Source organism: Coturnix japonica, chromosome 4 (assembly GCF_001577835.2).
Source record: "Coturnix japonica isolate 7356 chromosome 4, Coturnix japonica 2.1, whole genome shotgun sequence".
NCBI classification, from domain to species: domain Eukaryota; kingdom Metazoa; phylum Chordata; class Aves; order Galliformes; family Phasianidae; genus Coturnix; species Coturnix japonica.
The window spans coordinates 60,399,187-60,425,062 of NC_029519.1; the positions used below are offsets into that span (position 1 = coordinate 60,399,187).

The 25,876-nt window shown below is 37.6% G+C and overlaps 1 protein-coding gene across 4 annotated transcripts in view; it reads left to right on the plus strand.

The window, feature by feature from the left end:
* GABRA4 (gamma-aminobutyric acid type A receptor subunit alpha4) overlaps window positions 1-21,072 on the plus strand; it is a 134,621-nt gene extending 113,549 nt beyond the window's left edge. For 3 of the 4 annotated variants that reach the window (XM_015862326.2, XM_015862325.2, XM_015862324.2), the window contains one exon: window positions 10,459-21,072. In XM_015862326.2, the coding sequence (XP_015717812.1) occupies window positions 10,459-10,992 (534 nt within the window). In that variant the 3' untranslated portion in view covers window positions 10,993-21,072. The remainder of the gene's footprint in view (window positions 1-10,458) is intronic. The other variant, XR_001555162.2, reaches the window with a different exon arrangement.
* The last annotated feature ends 4,804 nt before the right edge of the window (window positions 21,073-25,876 follow it).

A 25,876-nucleotide genomic window follows, 5' to 3' on the forward strand; every position in this document is an offset into this window, starting at 1 on the left:
CATGAGGAGTTTATTACATGTCATTCTGTTTGCTGCTAGCGAGAGATAGGAATAAGAAAAAATTATGCTTATAGCAGCATGTGGTACTCCTTGTGCTTAGAGGTATTGGTGCTGTTAGTTTATCTGGCTCATCTTGACTATACAGCATACTGTTTAATATAGTATCTCAGACACTGAGTATTGTTAATAAGTGTTTGTTTAGGGGATAGTAAGGCTTTATTTGGGTCTGTAGAAAAATAAATTGCATTATAACAAATGATACTAGATGTTTTTATAAAATCTATTTACCCTTCAATGAGTAGGTGATGATTTCTGTCCTTGTGTCCTGCTTCACAGAACAGTCTTTAGAAGCTAATGTGACTGGTACTTTGCTTTCCAATCTGATATGTGATACAGTCTTTCTCATTAATATTTTTGTTCTATGTCTAAAAGGATAGTCTTGAATCTTGTATCTTATGAATCTGATTTTTCTCTGGATTTACTGCCTAATCAGTGCTGGATTTCCAGAGGTTAAAATCCTTGTTTCAATGCAAATTTGTGGTACACAAAGAATGTGGGATGGTAGCCTATAGCATATAATCTGTAGGCATTATTTCTCAAGGTAAATGCTAAGCATTTTTTTCTCCATAGTTACATTATAGAACTTGATTTCTCAAACCAGCTGATGTTTTTGTGTGTGGTTTGTTGTGTTTTTTTTTATTTAAGTGCCTGTACTATATTGCCACTACTGTGCTAGAAATTCTGTTTTTAGCACAATTGCTAGAGATCAAGGAAAAACTAATTTACACCATTGTCTCCTGGGATTTAATTGTGTTTGGATCAAGCTTAGTTGCTTTTAGGTTGGAAGGAACGAACTTGTCCCAAAACATTCTGAACTCCTTTCTTTACTAAAAGCAGAAATGATGTTGCAAGTCAGTGTGTGATGGAAATGAATGATTTATGGTTTGTTATTGGACTCCTGAGTCTATTTTTAAGCTTCTGCACTGTTTCCTTTTCCCTGTATTCCTATGAAGTTTATTTTTAAAGAGCTACCCAATTTTGGAGATGAAAAATCTTACTGAAAAATATTCTTCAAAAATAGGCTTCTAAACACTGTTAGCATGAGCTTCAAACTCAGCTGTTTGTTTCAAGAGTTTGAAACTTGAAAAAAACAGGTCAGTCTTGAGCAAACTTTTTGAATGGAATAATTTCTTCAGAGTTGATTTCAAGGACATTATAATTCCTAAACTTCTGTTTTCTGAAGCCAGTTAAATATTATAAATGTCATTTTATGTTGGCCAAATAGCATTTAATGAAGACATTTGGGGGTCAAGTTCTTCACTGTCTCATAGATGCAGACTCCTGTCATTAACTTGGAGCATGCATACTGGTGTGATGTTCGTACCTCATGAGTTTATAAGCAAAGTTCTCATTTTTCTTGTTACTGTTGATTGAAATGTATAATAGCTTCCACTCTCCCAGCAAATCGAGAAGTGCAATTAACCCAACCTCTTCTGTATGAGGAAGGAGTTATCTGAGGTGCAGCCACATCTCAGTTGGGATCCTGACACTGGCAGGTCAAAAACTGTAAATATTTTTAAAAATATTTTACCTGATAGATCTTTCTAAATGGCATAAATCGAAGTGTTACACTAAAAAAACTCTGGTCTTCTTCCAAGAACCTGACAGTGCTTTACCTTTAATACATTTGAGTGTGGAATAAATTTACAGTGAAAGCAGAGACGCTTTTCTTCTGCCAAGTGAGCAGAGTAATTACTGAAAGTACACAGTGTGGTATTAGATTTGAGGGTGGATTCTGATCTGACTTAAGTGTGGTGTAAGCTCCATTGAATTCCAGAAAAACATCTGTGTGGTGATAAATTGAATGGAACTGCTGGAATTCAAAGCTGCAGAATGAGGCTTTAGTATTCAAAGTGGGAATTATTTTTTTCTGATATGTACAAAAGGGAGGAGTTTAATTTCAACACTTGTTTTATAACCAAACAAGAAATCCTGCTGGAGTGCTATCTCTTCTAAACCTTCCTTGGAAATGTGCTAATTTATCTCTCTTCAGTCTTCTGTAAGTATTATAATGAACTACCACAATTGTGGGAAAGGGAGTATGAGAGAGGTGATCTGCTGTTGTTTATCTGATGCTCCAAGACTTGATGGTGTTTGCTGTAGTTACTGGGAGAGTTAATTTATAAGGCTTTTGTTTTGGAAACCAAAGCAAGTATAGCTTGGTAATGCCAATTTCTCAGATGATTATTCTAGAGAATATTAAGCCCTATTGTTTTTGACAAAAAATAAAAATACTGAAGTGTTTTGTCATTGTACTGTTCTCCTGAGAAAAGGCACTCCTTGTGGTTTCATCATTAGAATGAGCAATTTAAGTTTGTTTAATAATAAAAATTACTTTCCTTGTAAGTTTTAAGCATTCGGTAAGGTCTTGTATTGATCTGATTGCAACTATCTTATTTTTAGTTCTTTTCTTTTTGTAGTATAAATACGCATTGCTAAAACTACAAACTGGAATGCACTGTATATTGTGTCAGGTGGACCTTTTACTTGATCATATTCCAGGATTCTGTAATGCAAAACAAAACCTTCACTACTATTCCAGTAAAAAATTGATTGACTGACTCTGCAGCATAATAGTAAATCATGCTAGATTTCTCGTCCAAGTTGTGCATTTACTAGCAGCACAGCAATATGGTGACTCAGTGGGAATTGGGATTAGCAGCATTATTTACACTGATGACAACATGTTACTTCCCTGGTAAATGTCAAACGGTGTGAATTTGGCAGAGTATGTAATGTCCTCCCAGAAGAACAGACTGTTTTTTAGGAAGGAATGGGAAGGATAAAAAGAACTGCGACAGAGCTGAATAGGAAAATATTATTTAATTGCTACACAAACAGTTTTCATGTTGCAGCTAAACAGTACATAATGCCAGGTTTCAGTTGCTTTAAGCCTTCCAATTTTTGCATGAATTTTTCTATGAATTAACTGAAATCCCCCAGTTTTGGAAACCTATGCCTTCATACAGCAAATGGTTTTCTGACATATTAATTTACATGTGTTATATAGAAGGCTCAATAATTCTGTTATAAAAAACTAAGATTAGTCTTGCAAAATCAATATTGAGGCATAAAAAATATTTTTTTACTCTTCACTTTTCATTCCCTTAAAGAAAGTAACATCTCTTCATTATATGCTTGACTATTTTAATACATAACTAGAATTTTTCTGTGGAACTTTAAAACTGCTTTGATTGTGGTACCCTATTCAAGTGTTGGTCTTGTTTTTCTTTATAACCTTGAGGGAAGCAAGTGCCCAAAATGATGATTAGGCACTTTAAAGAATTTTCTACCTGAGGAAATTTAGTAATTATGTACAGATCTGCCTTGTGGGACCAGTGCTCTTTAACATCTTCATCAGTTATGTTGACAGTGGGATCAAGTGCATCCTCAGCAAGTTTGCAGATGTGTTTACAAGCTGTATGGTGTCATCAACATGACTGATAGGTGGGATGTCATCCAGAGAGACCTAGACAAGCTTGATCAGTGGACCTGGGTGATCCTCTTGCACTTGGGTTATGGCACCCCTCCACTACCAATACAAGCTGGGGGATGTAAGGATAGAGCATAGCCCTGCTGAAAAGCATTTGGAGATACTCGTAGATGGGAAATCAAATGTGAGCCAGCAGTGTGCCCTTGCAGCCCAGAGAGCCCACTGTATCCTGGGTGGCATTGAAAGAAGTGAGGCCAGCAGGGTGAGGGTGGTTATCCTGCTCCTTTGCTCTGCACTGGTGCTACATTACATCGAATACTGCATCCACTTGTGAAGTCCTCAGTCCTCAGAGATGGGGGCCTGCTGGAGGGGAGGGCTGTAAAATAATCCAAGGAATGGAACACCTCCTCTGTGCAGGTAGACTGTGAGAGCTGGGGTTGTTCAGCTTGGAGAAGGTTGCAAGGTGACCTGATCGTGGCCTTTGAGTATCTAAAGGGCAGCTATAAAAAGTAAGTGTACAAATTTGTTAGCAGGGTCTTTTGTGATAGGACAAGGAGAAATGATTTTAAACTAAAAGAGAGAGATATAGGATGGGGTTGCTGGTGTGTCATGCGCCCAATTGCAGAACTGTTGAACAATTTTCCAAAGAATGCTGAGGCTGATTGGAATGGCAGCTCTGTATTGTGTTGCAGGTAGATGGCTGTAGCATTAATATCTACCCTACTTATCAGCAGGTGTTTGTTGGCTGTGTCCTCTAGTGGCCAGAAGCTTAAGAAGAATATTTCAATATTGAATAATACTGAATCCTTGTTAGGCTGGCCTGTAGGAACTGCTTTATTTTGGATTCTAATCCCAACAGGTTGTACCTATTATACAAGCTACAAAACAGTTTAAAATTGCAGGGAATGATGGAAAGCCTCTGTGTGGAGCACAAATAGATTATAAGAAGACTGCTGAGATGTATGAAGGAGCTAACTGTAGAGTGCTGAACCAACATATTTCCTGCAGCTTGCAGCATTGTTGGGTGTTTGCACACTTAAATGCAGTCATAAGGATAAAGTCACCTGATGTCCTGGCATTCACTTTTATCGTTGCTACATTCTCCTCAGGACTTGGCATGTGATTTTTAAACAGTGTTCTTGCTTGTTTTACAGATTCTGGGTTGGCCTTATCATAGGAAAGATGTACTGTGACTGTTATCATCTCTCTTTGTTCTGTAGGAAGATGACTAACTTTGTCAGTTCCGTGCTGTGTATTGCTGTGTTGATGATCCCATTCCCATGAATCTCAGCTCAGCTGCTGCACTCTACTTCAGTTCATGCTAAATTTGCAATCTGACTTCATTGAAGTGCAAAGTTGGCTTGCTTGTCAGAAAGCTGGTAATACATACAAAACAATCCAGTATTTTGTTTTTGGCTTCAATAAATGCTTATGTAGGCTTAAAGAAGTTTCAGGACTTCTACGTTATGTGAGTATCTGTTTATAGAGTGCCAACCTTGTTAAATATTGAATTGTTTAGATCGACTCATCTGTGCATCATTTTAGTGTGGTAGTAAACAACAGTATCCATCGAAGTTGAGCTTTGAGCTTAAATGGATTATCTGAGTGGATTTTTTTTTATTTTTTTTTTCCCTCCATGTGTGTGATGGGGAGATTTTTGGTTTATACATTCTGTCACAGATACTGACCATCAAATTTGCTTCATAAATCTGCCATAGTATTTAACAGTAAATTGTATGGATTTGTTTTAAAGTATGCAAAGAGCTTTGTTTGTTTCATTATTCATGGTCAATTTCATGGAAATCCACTTGTCAGGGGAAGGACACAGAATTAATTACTACATTTTACACACACCTGTGAGGAGATCTGTTTAGTTATTCTATCTCCATGCCAAGTGAAATGTTCTTTAGCTTGGAGAGAAGGCTTTAGGGAAACCTTATTGTGGCCTTCCAGTGCTTCAAGGGAACATATAAACAGGAAGGGGCATGGCTGTTCATGGTTTTAAACTGAAGCAGTGGGGGGGTTAGTTTAGATATTAGGAGGAGGAATTTTTTCACACAGAGGGTGGCGATGCACTGGAACAGGTTGCTCAGGGAGGTTGTGGATGCCCCATCCCTGGAAGCATTCAAGGCTAGGCTGGATGTAGCTCTGGGCAGCCTGGTCTGCTGGTTGGTGATCCTGCACATAGCAGGGGATTGAAACTTGATCACTGTGGTCCTTTTCAACCCAGGCCATTCTGTGATCTGACAGAATTTGAACATCTTGTTCTATTCCATGGTCCCTGGTCAAAGCATAGGGTGGGAGCTCTTTAAATGTTTCTGTGTATACTTTTTCAACTTTGCTCTTTCATTAGTCCATATGATTATGAATCTCTGCTGAAAGGTGGCATCCTCTTGAAATAGGATATGGTGAAGCATAGCACTTAGAGCATGTAGTTTGCTAGTGCTTCTGAAGTATGGAGCTGGTCAGAATGATAGGCTGTTTCAAAGAAAGAGTGAGGTGTCATTTACATATGCAGTAAGTTGGCCCATTTTATAAAAAGGCAATCTTCATCAAACACACTGAGGCTGGCTGTTGATACATTTGATGAGAGCTTTCAGACTTCATTTTGTATTCCTTAACTACTGCATTTTAAATGTCTCCCAAAATTCTCACCCAAATGCCTCCAGAAAGTGAATTTGTTTCTTAATCCAGTGTGAAAATGTAAAAAAATGTGGACTCAGTGTTTCCTGTGGAGCCCCATCTGGAGCAGCACAACAGCTCTGTGTTGGCTTAGGATAATTGAGTGTTTTCCTGACTTGCCCTTGAAAAGGAGTCTTTACTTGCATAATCCCTTCATTTCTTGGGTTCCATTTAATTTGACTTTCATTTCTTTTTTTGTGTTTTATTTCTTATTCTCATACCTCCAAATTAAAAGATGATTGGCAGTAGGTTTGTGTTACTTACTGTTAATAAAAACAACAGCAACAACAACCCACACATAAACAACACCAAACAAGTCAAATATTTTTAGGAGGCAGCAAGAATTTACACTCCCTTGCCTAAGGGGAGGCCTTATGGTGGCCTACAGCTTCTCATGAGGGGAGCAGAGGGGCAATGCTGAGCTCTGCTCTCTGGTGACAGTGACTTGACCCAAGATAACTAAATGGAGCGATGTGAGGAAAGGATCAGGTGCGGTGTTAGGAAAAAGTTCTTCACCAGAGGGTGATGGGCATGGAACAGACTCCCCAGGGCAGTGGTCACAGCCCCAAGCTGCTGGAGTTCAAGAAGTGTCTGGACAATGCTTTCAAACATACGGTCTGATTTTTGGGTGGTCCTGTATGAGTCAAAAGTTGGACATGAAGATTCTTATGAGTCCCTCTCAACTCAGAATGTTCTATGACTCTGTGATCAACAATTTTGTTATTCTAATTATCACAATATCCTTAATTGTCAAATACGTACCACAACCAAAATATCTATGAATGTTTTACTTAGTACAAGTCAAATGTAGTGTTTGAGTATGTTTCACAATGTAATGGTTAATCTGTCCTTTGCTGATGTCAGCAGAAATTGGTTCTTTAAGGCTTGGCTGGGGAATCAACCTTACTTAACTTTTTTTTTTTTTTTTTTAATTTTATTATTATTATTTTTTTTATTAGTGATATTGGCACAAGGCATTAGTTAGATGAAATTTTCAGTAATGTAGGGTTGTGAGATATCATCTGTACAGAGAAGGAATACACTAATGTAGGAAGAATTGAATGACCAGTATTTAATAGAGGAGGACACAGGTCACATGTATACCATCATTAACAAGAATTTTTCAACTGGAGGAACCAAAGAAGAGAGTCCCCTGAGAGTTTTCAAAGAGAATGAGTTATTTGTAAAGATACAGTGTTGAATAAGGCAAGTGCAAGGCAAGGATTTGTAAGAAGGTGGTGGCAGTGTCTCGGTGAACTGGAACTGTTACATGTTACATGGTCTGCTCCACTTCAGCAGATCTATGTGTGTACATTGTAATACTGAGGAGGAAACTGTTTTTCTCTCTTAAGGTTGGGTTCCTGAAGTATTGGATGTTTTGTGTTCCAGTGGCAACAAAGATAATAGTAGCTTTTGAAAGTCACACACTTGGATAAATTGAAATTGTACAGATCACTTTATTCTTGAATAAATACTGTAATGGGACGTGAGTAGTGATGAAGCAGCAGCAGGTCTTATTTGATCACTTGGATGACAGCTGCAGTTGTGGGGGAGAGGAGGCATTTTGCGTACATTCTGACGAAAAAAACTGCCCACAACAGAAACAGGCGGACTGTGATGTGCCAGGGAGTCTGGCTGTTCTGTCTGTCATACCAGTGTCTGTATTTGATGCACAGAAGGAAAGGACACAGACACCAAGTGGCTTGTCAAAGCTGATAAGTTGTGCTAGCTCCAGGGCAGGTCTTCTTACAGCCTCTGTCCCAGCCTGGGGGCTGTAATTAGGGCAGGTAGCCCTCTTGGTCTATTGCAAATGCTCCTGTCCTTATTGTGTTTTATAATTTAAATTTAGCTGTCTTAAAAGATTGCTTTTCTGTTCCTGGGTCACTGACACCCCTTATGTGAAAGTATCCAATTGCACATCTGTGTGTATTTCTACCCTTCCCAGAGAATGACTCAGGCTGCTCTTTCAAACAGTACAATAATTGTTTCTTTCTGGAAATAAGTTTCCTTTGATATTTATGTAGTAATTCCAGACTTCTGCTACTTCAAATTGCACATGCATAAGAATGTGTGAATACATTATTATTATTTTTTTTTTTTTTCAGTTCTGTGCAGAAAAGAAAATCATGAAACATAGGAGGGACTCTTTAATATATCAACCATGAACTGGCAAATATGTCAGCTGTGAACAGGCTGCTGTTCATGCCCGTGTATGTTACAGCTTCAGACTAGTTCAAGCTACCAGTACTGACAGTGACTGATTTGTTCTGCAATGAGCAGAATTTGGGGCCAGCATTCTGATCATGATGGGAGTGTTGGAAATGTCCCATGATATACATAGGTAGCTCTGAAAGTAATGCCTCCTATTTATTTTCATGGAAACTACAAGAGATACGAGGAGCATGATAGCGCTATTTGGTAGAGCAAATTCTCAGCTGCACAACACTGTTTTTCAACATAGTCACCACTGTTTGCTGATTTACGTGGATGAACTGATCAAAATTTTATGTTGCTGTTGCCATTGCTGAAATGCACCACCCTCTTCCTCACTGAATTCACATCCACTGTTTGGTCTTCACAAACATTCAGCTAAGGTCAATGAAAGTCAGTGGGTTAAAATGTTTCCTAACAGAGGAATTCAATTCAATATCTTTGCTTCATATGCACTTCCATGTCAGACACTGTTTTGTCAGAGTACGCCTTCCCTGCCATCTGTCACATGGTGACAACATGTACGGGGATACTGTCAGAAAAGTTCATGCTGTACTGCCATACCAGTAACATTTGCCTCTGACTTCACGGGCCAACATAATAAAAGAGAAGACATTACTTCCAAAGTAGTCCTTGTCTATGTGTGTGCATTTTTTTCTTTTTCTTTTTTTTTTTTTTTTTTTTTTTCCAGCTCCCATTTCTGTTTCCTTGAGCAAAACAACTAAGTACAAGTGACACAGCCAACAGGCATGGTTGTCATTCTTTTCAGTATTTAAGGCACTGGTACTTCAAATACTTCCCCATTTATACTCTGAGCATTTAGCTGGAGAGAACTGCTGCTGGATGAGAGACTGCTGCCTACTTTCTGTCTTTCTCTTCCTTGTGCCTTGAGTTTTGTCTGGATTCTTTGTAGGAGAGGGAAAGTAATGGAAACAAAGCTACAGTGCATGATGATGCAAGGCGATGTTTGTGAAGCATAAATCAGAAATGTGCAAAATGTGGTTTTTGATACGTATAGCAAGAGGTTATTTAGTTCTATCTGTATTTATGCCTGTGTTGCTTCTGTAGAGTATATGTATCATACCAGTGATTAAATACACATCTCTTGACAAGCAGTGTACATCTTTGTGAAATATGTTCATGTATTATATCTAGAAAGTACAGAGTTGATGGTTCAAAAGTCTGCTTTTCAGGTACATTTCAAGAAGGAGGTTCAGGTGTGCTTGTGGTTACTCTTACATGCAGAGAAGAACAGAGAAGAAGATGACTCTTAGAAATCAGTAAAATATTAAATCCTGCTGGATTTGCCATCTCTGAATTCTTATCTGTACTTCAGTTTCTTATACAGCCTAATAAGTACTACTTGACTGAAGTATATATTTTGGAATAACATGCAGACTTGCCTGGAGGTAGAGGTTTCACTTTTTGTAGTTAATAACTGGAAGGATGTAGTGGATGGAAGACTGGTTTATTCACTGGTTCATTTGCAGCTGAATAATTTATCACCTGTGGTTAATGTGAATGTGCACTGGCTTTATTTCTGGATAAGCAAGAAAAGGGGAAACTTGGTTTGGTAAATAATGACATTTTCTCTGCTCTAGAAGATGGCTAGAGTTCCGAATGTATGGTAGTTACATTTCTAGAGACAAAAATTCAAAAGTCAACCATTATGGCTGGTAAGTCAGTTCTAGAATATTTTTATATCATCAGAGAAATAGAGACATAGAGAATTTTCTTTGAGGGTGAGCCTGAAAAAAAACCCTAGCCAAGAATGTTTAGCTTCGTGGTACTAAATTTACATAGGGATCTCATTAAGTGTGAGATGTCAGGTATGTTTACCTGTATTACAACCACAGATAAAAGGAATTCCCATTTATACCTTTATATGCTGTTAAATCTGTTTCCATAAAAATGTTATATTTTTGTTCTTCAAGATCAACCTACTATTGATATTTGTGAGTACTTTTCTTTTAATATTTGATTATAAAGTTTCCATTGCTTCTGTTCATGTGTTTGTTCTAAGAATGACTACTATTTTTTTTTTTTTTTTTTTTTTTTTTTTGTAACTGCAGAGTACAGATGCCAATTCAAATGTGAGGAAACGAACAAATGCCACAGTACAGTCAGAAGCTGATGGTGGGAGTCGAATTGACACAAGGCACAGCTCCATCCAGCCTCCCTCTGTAGCTCAGGGGTCTTCTGACGTTACACCCCACTCCCTTTCTGCATCAAGTCCAAACCCTTTCACACGTATTAATGCATCAGAGACATTATCTTCTGCAAGAGCTACCCCTCCAGCTCCTCCTTCTACCCCAATTTTAACTGGATTTGTATCTCAGCATGCCACAGTTGGTTCCCCTTCCATTCAGCACTTGCTTGGATCTAGACTGGAGCAGATTCAGACCACCACACCTCATACATTAGGAGCATCTGCAAAACCATCTGCTGTCACACCACCTGCTCCCCCTGCCTCTCATTCTGGCACTAGTAAGATAGACAAATACGCACGAATTTTATTTCCTGTTACCTTTGGAGCATTTAACATGGTCTACTGGGTGGTGTATCTATCCAAGGATACCATGGAAAAATCAGAAAGTCTAATGTAGTTTTGCTGCTATGTAGTAGTTCCTAAATTATACTCACATTTGATGCAGAGTTTCTTCTTTTGAAACTATTTAAAAAGTCAATAATTCTTATTTATAAAAGCTGTGTGCTACTTTCCCGTTGTAAAGGCTGGAGTTCTTGGGGATAATGAGGTAATTCTAATAATAGGTAACAGAATTCTCTTCCTCCCATCAGCTAGGAATGAATCATCACTCTTCAGACAGACTACTTGCCTTTGGGAGGAACATGCACAGGGAAAAGATCAAAGATGGAGGTGCACAACTGTGCAGTGGAACTCATCTCCATTGCTAGGAATTATGCATGTTGATTATCATGGATCCCTGAGGCCCTTAGCACTGTTGTCTGGACACAGCATTGCATTTCTTGACTGCAAGGCCCATGTCCTGAATATTTTGACAGTACCTGCTAGGAAAGGACTTTTTCTGCTAGTCTAAAATTGGGAGAATAGGGGGAAAATGAGCAGTGGAAAAAGAAAATAGTGTCCAGCCTGGGAAAGTGCAACTCCAGAAGAGTTATGCAAAGGAGTTGTAGAGCTCCATATATTTTTACAAAGTATTGTTTTGCATTGCAATCTTGGAAATTCTTATTTCAAAATAAGAATGAATTAACCTTGTAAAATCTAAAATCTGAAGTAATTTTCAAAATTGAAATTTTTGTTTGGTAAGGTAATCTTAAATATGATTCTTCTTAGACTGTGGTGACCAGCTTGAGTGGATTTATTTCTAAATTTTATCACATGATAGAATGGGACCAGGCCCACAGTGTTCAAATTTTTGATTTCTTTGTTCTTTCCTTTGGATACTTTTGGATTTGTTAATTGTTGTTTTGTTTTGTTTGTTTTCCATATTTTTCAGTCACCGCACCTCTGATTTCCTTTAAACACATATTTTTCTCTCTCTTTTATTGTATAACATTTGAGTCAAGTTAAATTTTCAACAAACTTTGAAGTGGCTTCAAAATCAAGAAAAACATATTTTCCTGTGCTTTGATATGTGTGGCTATGGCACAACTTTGAGTGAATATGAGATGCTCTTTTGTGAAGGAACAATATTACATAAGTACAAAAAGCTTGTTTCTAGGTGAAGCAGGGGAAACACGAAATGTATTTATGGTCCATTAGTTTATCTAGCACTGTGGGTGCTTTTCTTAGTGGTTTAGCGTACAAACAGACAGCTGCTTTTCTTTCCTTAAAAAAAAGTGAACAGTTTAAGCCCCATAAAGATCTTATGAACAGTGTTCTTTTCATCTGTATGAGCAGTGGATATACTGGCCATCAGTTTGAAGGTTTTTGCGGAGATCCATCTGGTTAGGCAAATGGTTAGCACTTCTGTGCGGGTGACAAGAGAATATCAAAGGCCAAATTCTGAGCTGTGGTCTGGCTGTGGTTTTTAAAGGATAGGGGGGAAGCCTATTCTCCTTTGCCTGGACTAATCATTAGCTACAGTTAATTGACATAGCAGATTGGTAGCTCATTGCCAAAGTTTTATGCTGGGGACCTCAAGGTTTGTGTTTTGAAATGCTCTGCTCGTGTAATGATAAAGTGACTGAGGGTCTGATGGAAACCACAAGCAGCTGGGGTAATCAAGGCAGTCCTACACAGAACTGGGAATAGAATTGCTGTACGGTAACAATATATCTCTATCAATCCAAACATTGTAGCTATTTTGCAGCTGAGAATCTGACCTGCTAGCTTGCTGGATCTTGGAGGCTGTAAGAGTTGTGTAATACAGCATGTACTATGGCTATTATTTTATGTATAACATTGGAACATACATGGCAGGATTCGTAGGATTTGGAATGTCTTACATGTCCTTATCATGATGTAGTAGTATAAACAGTTGCCTTACCCATTTTTTGTTCACTTAAGTGATGTTCTCAAGAAAGTGGGCAAAGTCCTCACCTTTTATATGTAGAAGAAGCCTGAGATTACAGTGCTCCTTAGAAAACCATTATGCATTCCAAAACATGGGATTGGAAGTGGAGCACACGTACAGATTGTCAAGCTGCAGTAGTTTGCATCCTCAGATGTATCACTGGGAATTGTGGCTGTTCTCTCATTTAGGCACTTTATTTTAGATTGTCAGAATAGCACATACTCTACAGCAGAGATCATTTGTTTATTTTGTGAGTCTGGAAGAAAAAAAAACTAACCTAATCCTCTGGCAATTGCTGATCATAATTGGACAAAGGGTAATTCTTTTCTAGTGTGAAGAACAATGGCTCTATATTTGTTCAGAACTTAGTGTTTGCTCCAAAAGTTATTGAAATTACTCTTTGCTTTTCTCTCTGATGAAAAATGAGGATGTTTTCTCCTAGAGCTCTAAATGATTCACTCTAAACAGCTGTCTTCCTTTCCACCCATCCCCCAGTACTGCTCATATAATCAGCTTTTTTCATGGATTGCTCAGTAGAATCAACACTGGTTCAGGCTGTTTAGCCAAGGTTGAAGTAAATGTACTATTTGGATTCATTTGTAGGTCCTGTTTAATTTTAAAGACTTATAAGAAGGAGAAAATGATTGCAGTAATTATTTGAATTCAAAATACTAATTTCTGTGCTTCCCTGTTACAAGATTTTTTTTTTCATGATATCTCAGAACAAATATGTTTTTAACCCATCATTCAATTCCTGAATTACCTTCTGATGCTTGCGTGTTTATATTCAAAATGGTATATATAAAATTATCTCATTATGAGCCTAGGACTAATTTATTGTACTGTGCTACATTATTGTGTTACAGCATAAGAAGAAATTACCATAACTATTTTTCCAAAGTACATAAGGGTGATGTAAACAGGGAGTTGTTAATCTTATTTAATCTCCTTGCAGAATGATCAGAAACACTCAACAACCTGCAGTATACTCAGAAATACTGGCAGGTTCTGAATACTGTGCAATTTAGAAGCATGGGGAAAAAAAAAGAAAAAGAAAAAAAAAAAAAGAAAAAAGCAGGAAAATGCTAAATATAGAGGGTGAAATGTTCAATACTGGTAAATAAAATCCAAAGGGAGAATGTTGCACATGTCATTTCAGTGCCCACATAGATCTCTAGGGCTGATTTTGAGTGTAATAAACTTCACAGGAATTGTGGCTTTTTTGGTGGTTTTTTTGTTGTTGTTGTTGTTTTGTTTTTAATACTTTTTTTTTTGGTTTTTTTTTTTTTTTGTTTAATATATTGGTTTTGTTAGGTGATCTTTCTTGATGGTAACATAGCCATTTAGAACTATCAACCACTTCAGTTATTTTTCTTACCAGTCCCACTAACTGCTGTTTCCTCGGAGACGTTACCAATAGCAAAACTCCTACAGATTTCACTGGTGCAGCCCCAGCCAGTAATGGAGTCATTTGAGAAAAACAGTTAAAAGCTCAGATCAAGAAGATTACCTTCACATGCATTGAAGCATATTTCGTAGTCAATTGTGAGGCTAACATAACAAGGTCAAATATATATTAGCTCACTAATATAATACTAAGAGTTTTCACTGCAATTACTAGAATAATGAAGTGAAGAGGCAAACCTAGACCCCAGTCCCACGTGGTGACATGAGCTCCTGGAGTTCAGCAGCTGAACTGGAGTCTGGCTTTTCTCCTACAGAATGGACTTGTCTTCATCAATTGCGTATCAGTGGCACATTTCTGAGTCACTCTGGGTTTCTATTCCTGCATGATTTTTAGGAAAAAAAACCCCACCAGGTTTTGTAAACTTAAGTAATTCAGTCTGCATTACCTTACAATCTGACAAGTAGATTGCATGATAATTGAATGAAAGAGGCAAATAATTTATAAAGTAGTGTGCCTGAAGCTTTTTGCTTAGCAGGAACTAAAATTTATTGATTACAGGGAGTTCAAATGTAACCTTGGGCATCTCATCATTTTCATTACTTAGGATAGACTTTGCAAAAAGCTGGGAAAGCCAAGTGTGTATAGGTAATGGGACTGAAGCACTGTTTCAGAGAAAAATGAATGTACTCATCTTTTGAATACATGCAGAATTCTGTTCCCTGTTTTCTTGCATAACACCTGCATGTCATTCTGATGCAGTGAACCTTATGATGTAGCGAAGAGACTGCATACTGTGTAAGAATATCAGCATCCACAGTGTATATTTATCTAGATCCTAACTTCACCATCTGCCTTGTGCTATTGGAGATGGAGGGAACTTCTATTAAAATAGAAAGCTGTTCTGTGGCTAACACTGTTATAATTACAACACAGATAGCTGAAAAATATTGTTACTGGAATTTTTAATCCTAAAGTGGCAGATTAAGAAAATGTCTGGCCGAGAAGCCTAGGTGAAGTATAATGTTTAATGATGATGTGGATAAAACCAAGTATCGGAGAACTGCAAATACATGTGACAGTAAGCTTACGTGATGTCATGGGTAGTGAGGAGAATGGGAAATATTTCTCTGGATGGTCTGATAAGCATAAAGCAAAAGGGTGCACCGTTTGTAAACTTAGTGCAAATCAGGTGGTTAAATGGACTTACAGGTATCATTATTTAAAACGAACAAAACAATGAAGAATTTAGTCTAGGAAAGAAGCAGCCAGTTAGGTGATGACAGCCTCTTTGTCTTTCCCAAAACTTTTGTTTGTTTTTTTTTTTGTTTTTCTAAGACCTCATATTTCTTTCACAGTGTGATTCCAAATTAAGTTACTTATGTTTAGATTGTTGGGAGAAAACGTACTAATATCAGTGTGGGACTTTTTATTTACTTAAGTATGCTTCCAATAAAAAGTTCTGCTTGTTCTTTTGGAAGGAAAAGTGTACTGTTTTGCAAGAGTTTAATATACACTAATTCTTCTAAGTCCTCACTGAGTACTCATTTGTAGGTCTCTACTTAAAAGCTAGTTGTTGCAGTTTTGGAGAATGTGAGTGTGGTGAGCAGTTTCAGCATGTTCTGCATTCATCAGACTTTGAAAGTAAATTTTTGGCACATTCCAAGAAAGAGTGAGTAGCGTTGAAGTACAGGGAATTCAGAAAATGTCTCTCTTTGCTAATGTTATTTACTGTGTTTTTAACTAGGGGTAACAGAAAACACAATTCTTATAAAATTGACAGAACTTGTGAAGCATACTTTGTGTTCATGTGGATTACAAAATGTGGTAGGTACCATTTTCAGAATTGATTAGTTTTATATTACAGTCTGTAACTGAATACATCCATGGATCTCTCTTACACTTGCTTATTCTTTTCATACTGCTCTTCTAGAGAGGACTTGCCTCAAAGCAAGCCAGTTACTATCTACTGCAGCTCACTATGTTTTCTGGTCAGAATTCTGTTTTCACTGTTTTGTGCAAGAGAAACCAAGAGCATCATGACATTTTTTTGAAATAAAAATAAACTGGGAAAAAAAAAAAAAAAAAGCCTTGGAGATTCCCTTTTTAGGAGAACAACCAAACTCCCACCAGCTATTGAATGATCTCTTCAAATAGCAGCATAATTCTAGCATTTAAAAATACTACTGTGATCACATCCTGTATATGTATTTATAATAATATTCAAATCTTTGAATTGTGAGGGAAGCAGGCTCCAGATGCACTTGCAAGCAGTGTTACTTTGAAAGACTATCTTTCTGGATGAAAAGCACCGTGTGAGGTAGGTATTATTTATTTATTTACCTATCTAATCTTTATATCTCCATTTTCAATAAAAAGATCCTGATGAAAAAAAATATGTTCTGCTACTGAATTAACCCTCAACTAGCACAGAGACCTGGGTTATCTCCTCTTGTTGGTCTTGCTGCTGTTGATCTATTTCAGCATTTGCTGTGTGTTTTAGTGAATGCTGTATCCATGTTGAAGTAAGTGTTGTTAACTGGCATAGCATTCTACAGATGGTCTGCTGGCATATAGAAGAGAAATAATCTTATTTGTGAATATGTTTTGGAAAAATCTTAGCTGGAGATTGGTAGAAGCAGGTGACTGTATGAAGCACTCAGCTGGACTCCTGAGTTCAATGCATTCCAAAATTAAACTGAGTACTGACTTGTCTTGCTTCGAAATCTTGTACTGATGTCTCATCTCCATGGTAAGTAAAGATACAGAAGTATGGAGCACTTGGAAATTAAGAACATGTACAAGTATGTATTTACAGCGCTTTCAAAATGTGGGATAGTTTAAAACTCCTCGCTATACAGTAATTTCATAGTCCATTTTACAATTGCAAGCTTGAAAACCTAGCTGCTAAACTTTCTGAGGTTTATTTAATAATTACTTTGTACTTCAAGTAAACATTCTTTTTATGTACGTGTATTTCATATTTTATCAATTTATGGCAGTGTTTTTTGGCATCAAACCAGTTGTGAAGATTTGAAGAATTTTGAATAGCTATAGTTCCCATAGAATTATAATACAACATTCTTTTGTAACCTATGGGTGCCTTTGCAGATAAATACCAGAAGCAATTATGGTGGAAATGAATCTATTTGTGCCTAATTCAGTCCTTGAGCTATATTTGAAGGGACCATGGATTGGTTATGGCTAAGGTACTACCGGCCTCTGAAGCATTCTGCACCAGACAGACCATGTTAATATCCATTACATCATTAGGACCGTTATTACACCGCCATAAAACTTAATTACTGCTAAAGGTAGTACTCCTACCTTATTGCTTTGTGTTGGGAGATGTTCCCATGTGGTGATGGTGATCTGGCTGAAATAACTTGTCTTGCTAAAAGCAAGTTTATCTTGTGGCTGAGGTAGCAGCCACTGGATCAGTTTTCTTATCTGGTTCACTGTTAGTGCTGATACAAATGAGGTGGTGAGAAGGTTGGGATTGATGTGATTTCACAACTTTAATCTAGCCGAAAACAACTGGAGGATTCTTATGCTGACTCCACTGGCTATAAAGAAGAAGTGTTCTGGAAACTCAGTTGTTGTATGTGGTCATTTGTTACTGCTACAAAGAACTTAAGTGAAGTTATTTGAGGAAATAGGAAAGAAGGAAGAAAAAGGAAAGCATCAGTAAAGATGAAAAATTTAGTTACTTGCTACCAAGCAGTTATTTTAAGATATGTCCTATTAGAGGTACTAGAGCAGCATCTGGCAGGAAACAGCCTAGAAATAATTATTTCTTCATTATGAGTATAATGAGAAAGTAATAAAGGAAAGAAGTTGCTAATGTTCTCTTAGAAACATTTATGTTCCATTGTAGTTGTTTTCATTAAAAAGGGTATTTTTGTAGTCATCCAGGAAGAATTAAGAGGCAGAACGCTAAAGTAAAAAGATTAAGTTTTATTAAGTATCACTGTTTCTCTTTGATTTAGAGAATTTCTATGCCAAAAATACAAACAGTAAAATTCTTTATCTTTCATGGAGTCCATATATTTCATTTTCAGTAATGAAGCACTTTGAAACTTTTATCATTTAACTTGCTTTGTGTTTAAGATACCAAATAGATTGCTGTCTGGTTTAGCTCAGTTATAGGAAGAGGTAAATAAATAGCAACAAAAGCTTTCTTTACAGTGTCAGCCAGTTTTTGGAACTATCATGCCTTCCTATAAAATCTGAAGACTTCGTTCTTGTACCTAGATTCATGGGAGGTTTAGCACCAGACCTTTCTCAGTAATCTGGTCTGTACAACAGTTTGTGGGGTACAGCTGCATTTGAACTTCCACAGCCTTGGCACTTGCACAGCATGGATCCTGTGAAAGGAAAAGATGAGTTTGTAGCACAGTTTGCCTGCATGAGAACTCTCCTTGCTGATGTGGAGGAAGGTAGGAGCCAACAGTCAGAAACAGGAGATGAAAGAAGGTGAGCTTCCATCTTTCTGAGAGGGTGCAGATCTCATATTGGCTTAAGCTGCTTATGGAAATGCCCCTTAAGCTTCTTCCCATCTGGGAGGCTTAGATGCAAACTGTGTGTTATATGAAATTCAGTACCAGTTGTAAATCCTACCTGAAGAGTGGCACACTTAATCTGTCCAAAGGTTTCTGATGCTGAGGCTGGAAGACCAGAAAGATTAGAGCTAACAGTGACTGCCAGTTGGGATGCATCCATGTTGCTGTACATCCAAGCTGTACTGTGGTGAAGCAGGGCCCTCAGAATACTATGGGTGGGATAGAAAATGCTTTCTTGGAGTACAAAAACACTGCAGCTGAAGAAACCTCCTTCAGCTCAGCATTGCTGCTAGTGGCAGCAATCCTTCCAAAAGAGGATTAAAGTTTACTGCACTCTGGCCTTCTTGTACATCTTCTAATTGCATTTTCCTAGTCCTATAGTTGTTGAAAAAAATAAAAACAGCACAAAAAAGAGTCCAGCCACACAAGATCTGCTCCTGAAACCCATGCTAGCAGCCTGTGGGCTTTTCCAGAAGCAAAATAACATCTCTGATTTTATGGATATAATTACTCTGCCCCTATGAGTTGTCCTGATGTAACTTAAACATTGCAAAAGGGGCTTTCTCTTTGAATCTTACTTCTCCATTATGGTAGGTATTTGTGAAGAAAATAAACAAGCTCAGTTCCCCTTACTTTCTCTCATCCACACTAAATTCAGATTTAATGTAGACTTTTTTTTTTTTTTTAATTTTTTTTTAAAATAAAAGGTGACTGATTCCTCACCTCATTGTATATCTGTTTAGCAGGAGAAGGTATCCCTGTTCTGGGTAGGAATGGCTGAGCTTGGAGTCTTAAACGTTTTGCTGAGGTAAGATATGAGAATTATTAGACTTGCTCATTAGCAATTTACAAAGCACTTAATCTATGATCTCTGAACACACGCTTCAGCGTGTCCTACTCCTTTTTGTACTTTTAAAAGTAATTTTAAACAATTATATTTATTTTATTGTATTGGTATTAAGCTACTCTATTCCTCTCCCTCATGGCAAATGGAGAAATGCTGATTAGAAACTAAGCAGGCAGTATCAGTAACCACTTTGGACTGTAGCAGTAAAACTTATACAATGTGGTGAAGAGTATGTGGTAACACTGGTATGGCCAAGACCTTCATTTGGAATTATCCAGAGTATAGCTTCATTAGCAAATACACTGAGCAGTGACAGTGTGTGAGCAGTGTGGCTTCAGGCATAGTATTTACTTGTGATAAATACATCATCCATGTTATAGTTGACTCAATGTATGATACCGTTCTTGTGTTTCTTTTCACCTTTACCTGCACCTAACAAATAACATGGATCATCTTTTTCTCTTGAATTCTCGAATCACGGTGCTCAGAGAGGTAATAATTTTTGTGACAGTGTCTAATTCAAAGTGTAATGGCTGTGCCAGCTGAGGAACCAAAAGGAAAGGGAAATTTCTGTTGTGGATACAGCAGCTGAAATAGCTGTGTATCATTTTTAAGTTGGAAATGGAAAAAAAAATCAAAAACAAAATCAGGAAAAAGTTAACATTTACAGGTTTTTTAATTAATTGTAAGCTTTTCCTGTGAAGCCCTGTCCATTGCAGCCAAAGCATATAGGTTTAAGCTTAGACCATTGTAAGAAATACTCTCATTGAAAAAGATGAAGCTTTTTGAAGTATTTTATTTAGTCTTTCTTTTCCATAAAAGCTGTGGCATGCAGAAAGTAATGCACTGAAGCACAATGACTCTTTAGGATCCTCTTAGGGAAGATCCAAATCTCCCAACTTATTTAGTTCTGCAGTATGTGAACATCCTAGATGCATGCTGTGAGATTTTGTGCCATGGCAAATTCTGATGTGTAATCCCTTTCTATTGACTCATACATGGGCAAAAATGGAAGGGAAATCAAAGCAAGGGAAGCCTTGAGATTGAATTACTTTACATTTTTCTTCACACACATTTTTGTTGCGTGGAACAATGTGGCTGGAAGATTGGAAGAATCAGAGGTAAACTAAATTTTTTGAATGCATACATTCAGTGCTGGTCACCTGACTATACTAACAAACTGAAAAGGTGGTTTGATAGCTGTCAACTTGTTTTGCTATTGTGCAGCTTAACTATTACCTTCCTGTATAATGAACATCTCTGTATTTGGAAAATAAATCCATCTTGCAAGAAAGATTGTGCAAAATTGTTCCTATTATACTCCAGTGTATATTGCTGATGTCAAATAAAATACAATTGTGAGAGTTCTTAAACAGTTGTCTTTCTAATTGTGGCCTGAAGCAGGGAGAGGAAGAGTTGTAACAAACTTTGGTACAGATCCTCCTGCAGCTAGTGCTGGGACATTGGTGTTGTTAATGAGTCAGTCAACCTAATGCTTTACATCTGGACAGTTGAAAGGAAGAGTTTCATTACCAATATGATGAATTAGTCTGTTGTAATCTGTGGTACAATTATTGAAATGGCACCAATTTACTAGTGTACCATTGTCAAGGTGTGTCTCATTAGGTTAACCAGCTGAGAGCTAAACAAATTACCTCACTTCTCTAACAGCAGCAGAAACAAATAATATTAATAGCAGTGGTGCTCACTTCATCCTATTTTATTTCTTTCCTTGAGCTGATGTAATCAGTACTTACTCCTTGCTTTATCTGTCGTCGGGTCAGTTGTCACCTGTTCTACTTCATTACTTGACCAAAGGTGACTTTCCAATGATCTATGCTTGAGCCTGATGCAGCTCCAATACATTAGAAGGCAGACTTTAGACTTGCAGAAACTGTGCTTCAGTGAGAAATGAAAATTTACCTAGCAATGACATCTCATGGGGAGAGAGATAGATGGAGAGAAAATCTTTTCAGTATGTGCAGTGGCCTGTGCAGGACAGGGAGTGGGGCACCGTTCTTTCTTTTTCTATGGGTGGTCAGGAATGTCAGATCTTTTTTGCAGGCTGAGATGAGAGCTGTCAGAATGGCTTACAGTGCTTCAAAGTGCTGTAATTGCCGTTTGCTTCAGGGACAGATTTTGACACTGAGAAATCTGCTGCATTTGACAGCTACAGCTATTTCTTAGGTTTGAGAGATTGTGCATCCCTTTCTCCTGGCTTCTGTGGGTATACTTTGTAAGCCTGATGTGCAAACTAGTTGTTTGTGCTGTTGCTGCCATTTAATGCTGTATGGCATGATGCTACCCCACATTGCATGTTTTATTAATGGCACTTGTTTTGATTTGGCAGGTAGTTTTACTGTCAGGCAACTTGTAAAGCCTGTGCAGCATTCCAGGAATGTTACTGTTGAATTTGGAGAATGCGGAGACTAGTTTTTTTGGAAGTCAGAGCGCTGGCTCCTGGCAGTGTTAAAGAAATTCATCTACAGCCTGAAAGCAGTTGGGAATTTTTCTCAGGGCTGGTGTCAGGCACCTCCTAAGTCAGTCATTATCCCAGCTGTGAATGCCTGCAGGTGCAGGGCTTGAGTGTGATTTCTGTTTCTTGAAAGCACCATGGCTCATTTCTGGCAGGAAGGAGAGTGAGTCTTCTCTTGTAGGTTTGTTTTTGGTCTGATTTGAAGAGTGGTATTGAGTCTGTGTTTGCTGTGTGAGTGCTCTGAATATAACCATGTAAAGAATCTGAGACAGACCTGGGAACAGGTTCTCTTAATTCCCATTAAAATATTCTACTTTTATACTTAGTGTTTAGTTCTTATAAAACAAACCTAACAACTGGGGCGGTCAGGTTCTGGCTTTTTGCCCTCCATTCTGCTCTGCTCTTTTCCTCCTTCCTTTCTGCAGGGCTTAGTCTCACAGAAATGATTTGGGATGCTTTACTGGAAGAGCTCTGAAGAAGATACATGTAAGTATGTTGTAATAAGTCCTGAATATCATTGTTCATCTACTGAGTGGTAACCTGGAATATATTAAAGGTAAAATCAGCTCAGTGCGTTAGGTCATGTGAGATGATCAAAATAAAGCTATCCAAGAAACCAGCCAGCTGCAGGTAGATTTGACACAACAGCTTGGAATAGTCTGGATGAGATCCATGTGTTTTTTAATAGCTTATGTAACAATGATAGCCAATACAAACACACACACAGGCAGTTCCATTAACTTCACTGCAAAAGACAGCACAGCTGAGGGAGGCTGGAGAGGTTAGAGAGGGAGTTCATGCTGGTGTGAGAGCAAGAAGGAACTGGTTAAGCAAACAAGATGTGGAGAAATTATATTAAACGTTACAAGGTTCTCTTTGATGGAAAGCGAGGCTGAAGAAGAGCAGGAGACTTATTTCCATTGCTGAGCTGACTTCAAAACTGATGAAAGTGTTGTATTGACCCTATATATTGTTGTTGACCCAACAGCATATGTATATACTGTTGACCCAAGGGATGTTGACAAAGCGATCTCATTGGAAAACGAACAAGCTTGAAACTGCTGGAACACAATGCCAAAAGCACTAGGATGGTAAATGTTTCCAAGCTTATTCAATTATATTTATTTAAATTTTGGATATGCTTCCTAGATGACTTTTTCTGCTTGGTCACTGGGGAGTTTTGCTTTATGAGCTGAAAAAAATTCACTTTTAACTAGAGAAAATTCATTAAAGATGTATTGAAGTATTCTCTTTTTCAGATGACGAGAAGCTGAATAAAGAGCTCCTAACTCTGAAGAGTCATGCAAAACACTGAGAGAGCATGATAAAACAGAAGAAACAACTCGGGTCTCCCTGGTGTTGTATACACTTTTCTTTAAAACAAAACAAACAAAAAACCCAACTGATTACAGATTGAGATGATTCCTATGTCATTTTCTTTACTAGGCTAACACTTGCCTATAAAAATTTTTTGTAAGACCCCTTCCCAGTTTACAACATGCATGTTGATGCAAGTTACCAGGTGCCAGTGTCTTGAATGAAGCCATAAAATATTTTGTAAACCTCAAAACACTAATTCCTGATAGCATTACTTAACTGAGAGATGAAAGGATGCAGATCTTTAGAAGTCAGTTTGTGCCATTTCACGTGTAAATCTAAATTCCCTGTGTTTTTAATGGATTTTCTTATTCTCTGGGAAACAAATTATGATTTTAGTTTTTTTATCTAGTGTTTGTTTAGTAAAATTATTTGATTGCAGTCTCCATTTAGATCACTTACTCTATTATTATCTGCTACAAGTTCAGTAAATGTTGTATTTTACCCACCCAACTATAAGGGATTTAATGTAGTTGAAACAGACAGCTAGATAACTTTAATATCCACCTAGCTTGGTTAGTCAAGATGTTAGAATTGACAATTTTGAATATGTTTACCTGTATTTTGCTTTCACTGCTGTCAAACTTGTGACCTTTTGTAGACTGCAGTATCTGTTAGCTCTTTTTCAGTCAACTATGGTGTGAAGTGTCCTTTATCTTGCCCTTTTTATAGACTGTTGACAGTGAGCTGCATTCTGAAATATGATCGACTAGTCTTATTTGGGTCACTGACTTCAATAAAATCATAAGCATAAATGACAATCAGCTTGCCAGTGCAAGTATGATTGAGAGAGAAGTTGGTTTAACAGTTTCATCCAGAAATCTGGGTGAAATACCTGTCTATTGAGAGAGGTTTGGAAAGAGCCAGACTTAAATGTTGTCCAGTTCTCTAATCTCTGAGCAAAGCCTAGTAATTAGATACATTAAACCTTAAGCATGAAAGGTTTTGTTCCTGTTCTGTATTTAGATTTTACATTTTAGATTGCTAGCCAGCAAGTGCTGCTTGTGGTTACTGAACTGTTCTTTGGAGTGGAAGAGCAATGGACACGCGTAAATGCTCTTAGGAGGAGAGAACTCCTGTTGTCGGAGGGAAAGCTGCAGGAGTTGTGCTGGAAACATGAGATGAGTGCAGTTCTCTGAACAAATTATCTTAGTTGCAATTTACCAGGAATTCTTAGCCTTGCTGTAGCATTCAGTAAAATGGGAAAGGAAGTTTGAAGAAAGACAGTGGTATGCTGCCTTCTCACTATTTTCCTTTGTGCTGCCTCAGAAGAGTTTCTCTCTAGTATCCTGATCTCTTACATCCCTTTCTGAAATAGGCAGAAACACCCTCTGGCAGTAGTAGGTTACAGATGCTCAAAGTGATATCTGCAGGAGCGAGACTGAGTGCTCCTTTAGTGAAATGGCCTTGTTGTTTCACGCAGCGTGATTTATTGTTACTTTGTTCACATGAAAGTCAAATTCATTGAGTAAATTACATAATGCAAGCGTCTCTTATTTCCATTATCATAGGAGCAGAATGTGCTAAATTGAGCAAATCAACCGAATCATTTCTTAACCATGTGTTTAATTCATTTTCATGGATTTCACTATGAATATTGGTTGTGTCCTTGCAAATGCACTGTTACTGTTTCCCTAGTAAACACTTTTTCCTTTCCTCAATATTTAGTTAATAGCTATTATATTAGTATATTTAAATTAGATAGGTTCACAAGTTCAATAATTCAGGCCACGGATAGATTTTTATTGTGCTATTAACATTTGTTTAAAGATTTTCTCTGGAAACTTGTATAGAACAAAACATGTTGCAGAAGTCATGAAGAAATTAGAGAAGTACAGGAGATATTTATGCTGGAGCTAATAGAGAGTGTAATACAGATCCCTACGATGGCTACAGCTGAGTGAGTGGTCCAAGGCCAAGAGGTTTTATTTCAAATCCCTGCTTTCCCTCTGATGTTTTTTTCAAGGTCAGGATTTTTCCTTGTTTGTTTCCTAATCTACTTTTCATTTCCTTCTTACTTTCTTCCAATGTGACTGCCAGATCTTTCTTCATAGCTGAATCACTCAACTAACCTAGTAACTGACTTCAATGGGACTTGAGGATGAGCTCAAGAGCACTCCTGAAGGGGGATGCTCTAGTTAATCAGAACTGAAATTATCTGCAAAATAAATAATGCAATGAGTTTTCAGTTATTGAAAATGTGTAAGAACAATTTCTTCAGGTTTATTTTGTCACAAATGACTTTATTCATTACCTGTTCAATCAACTAGATTAACCTCTTTCAGGTACATGGTGTGGAAGAGAAAATCCCTCAAGTATTCATT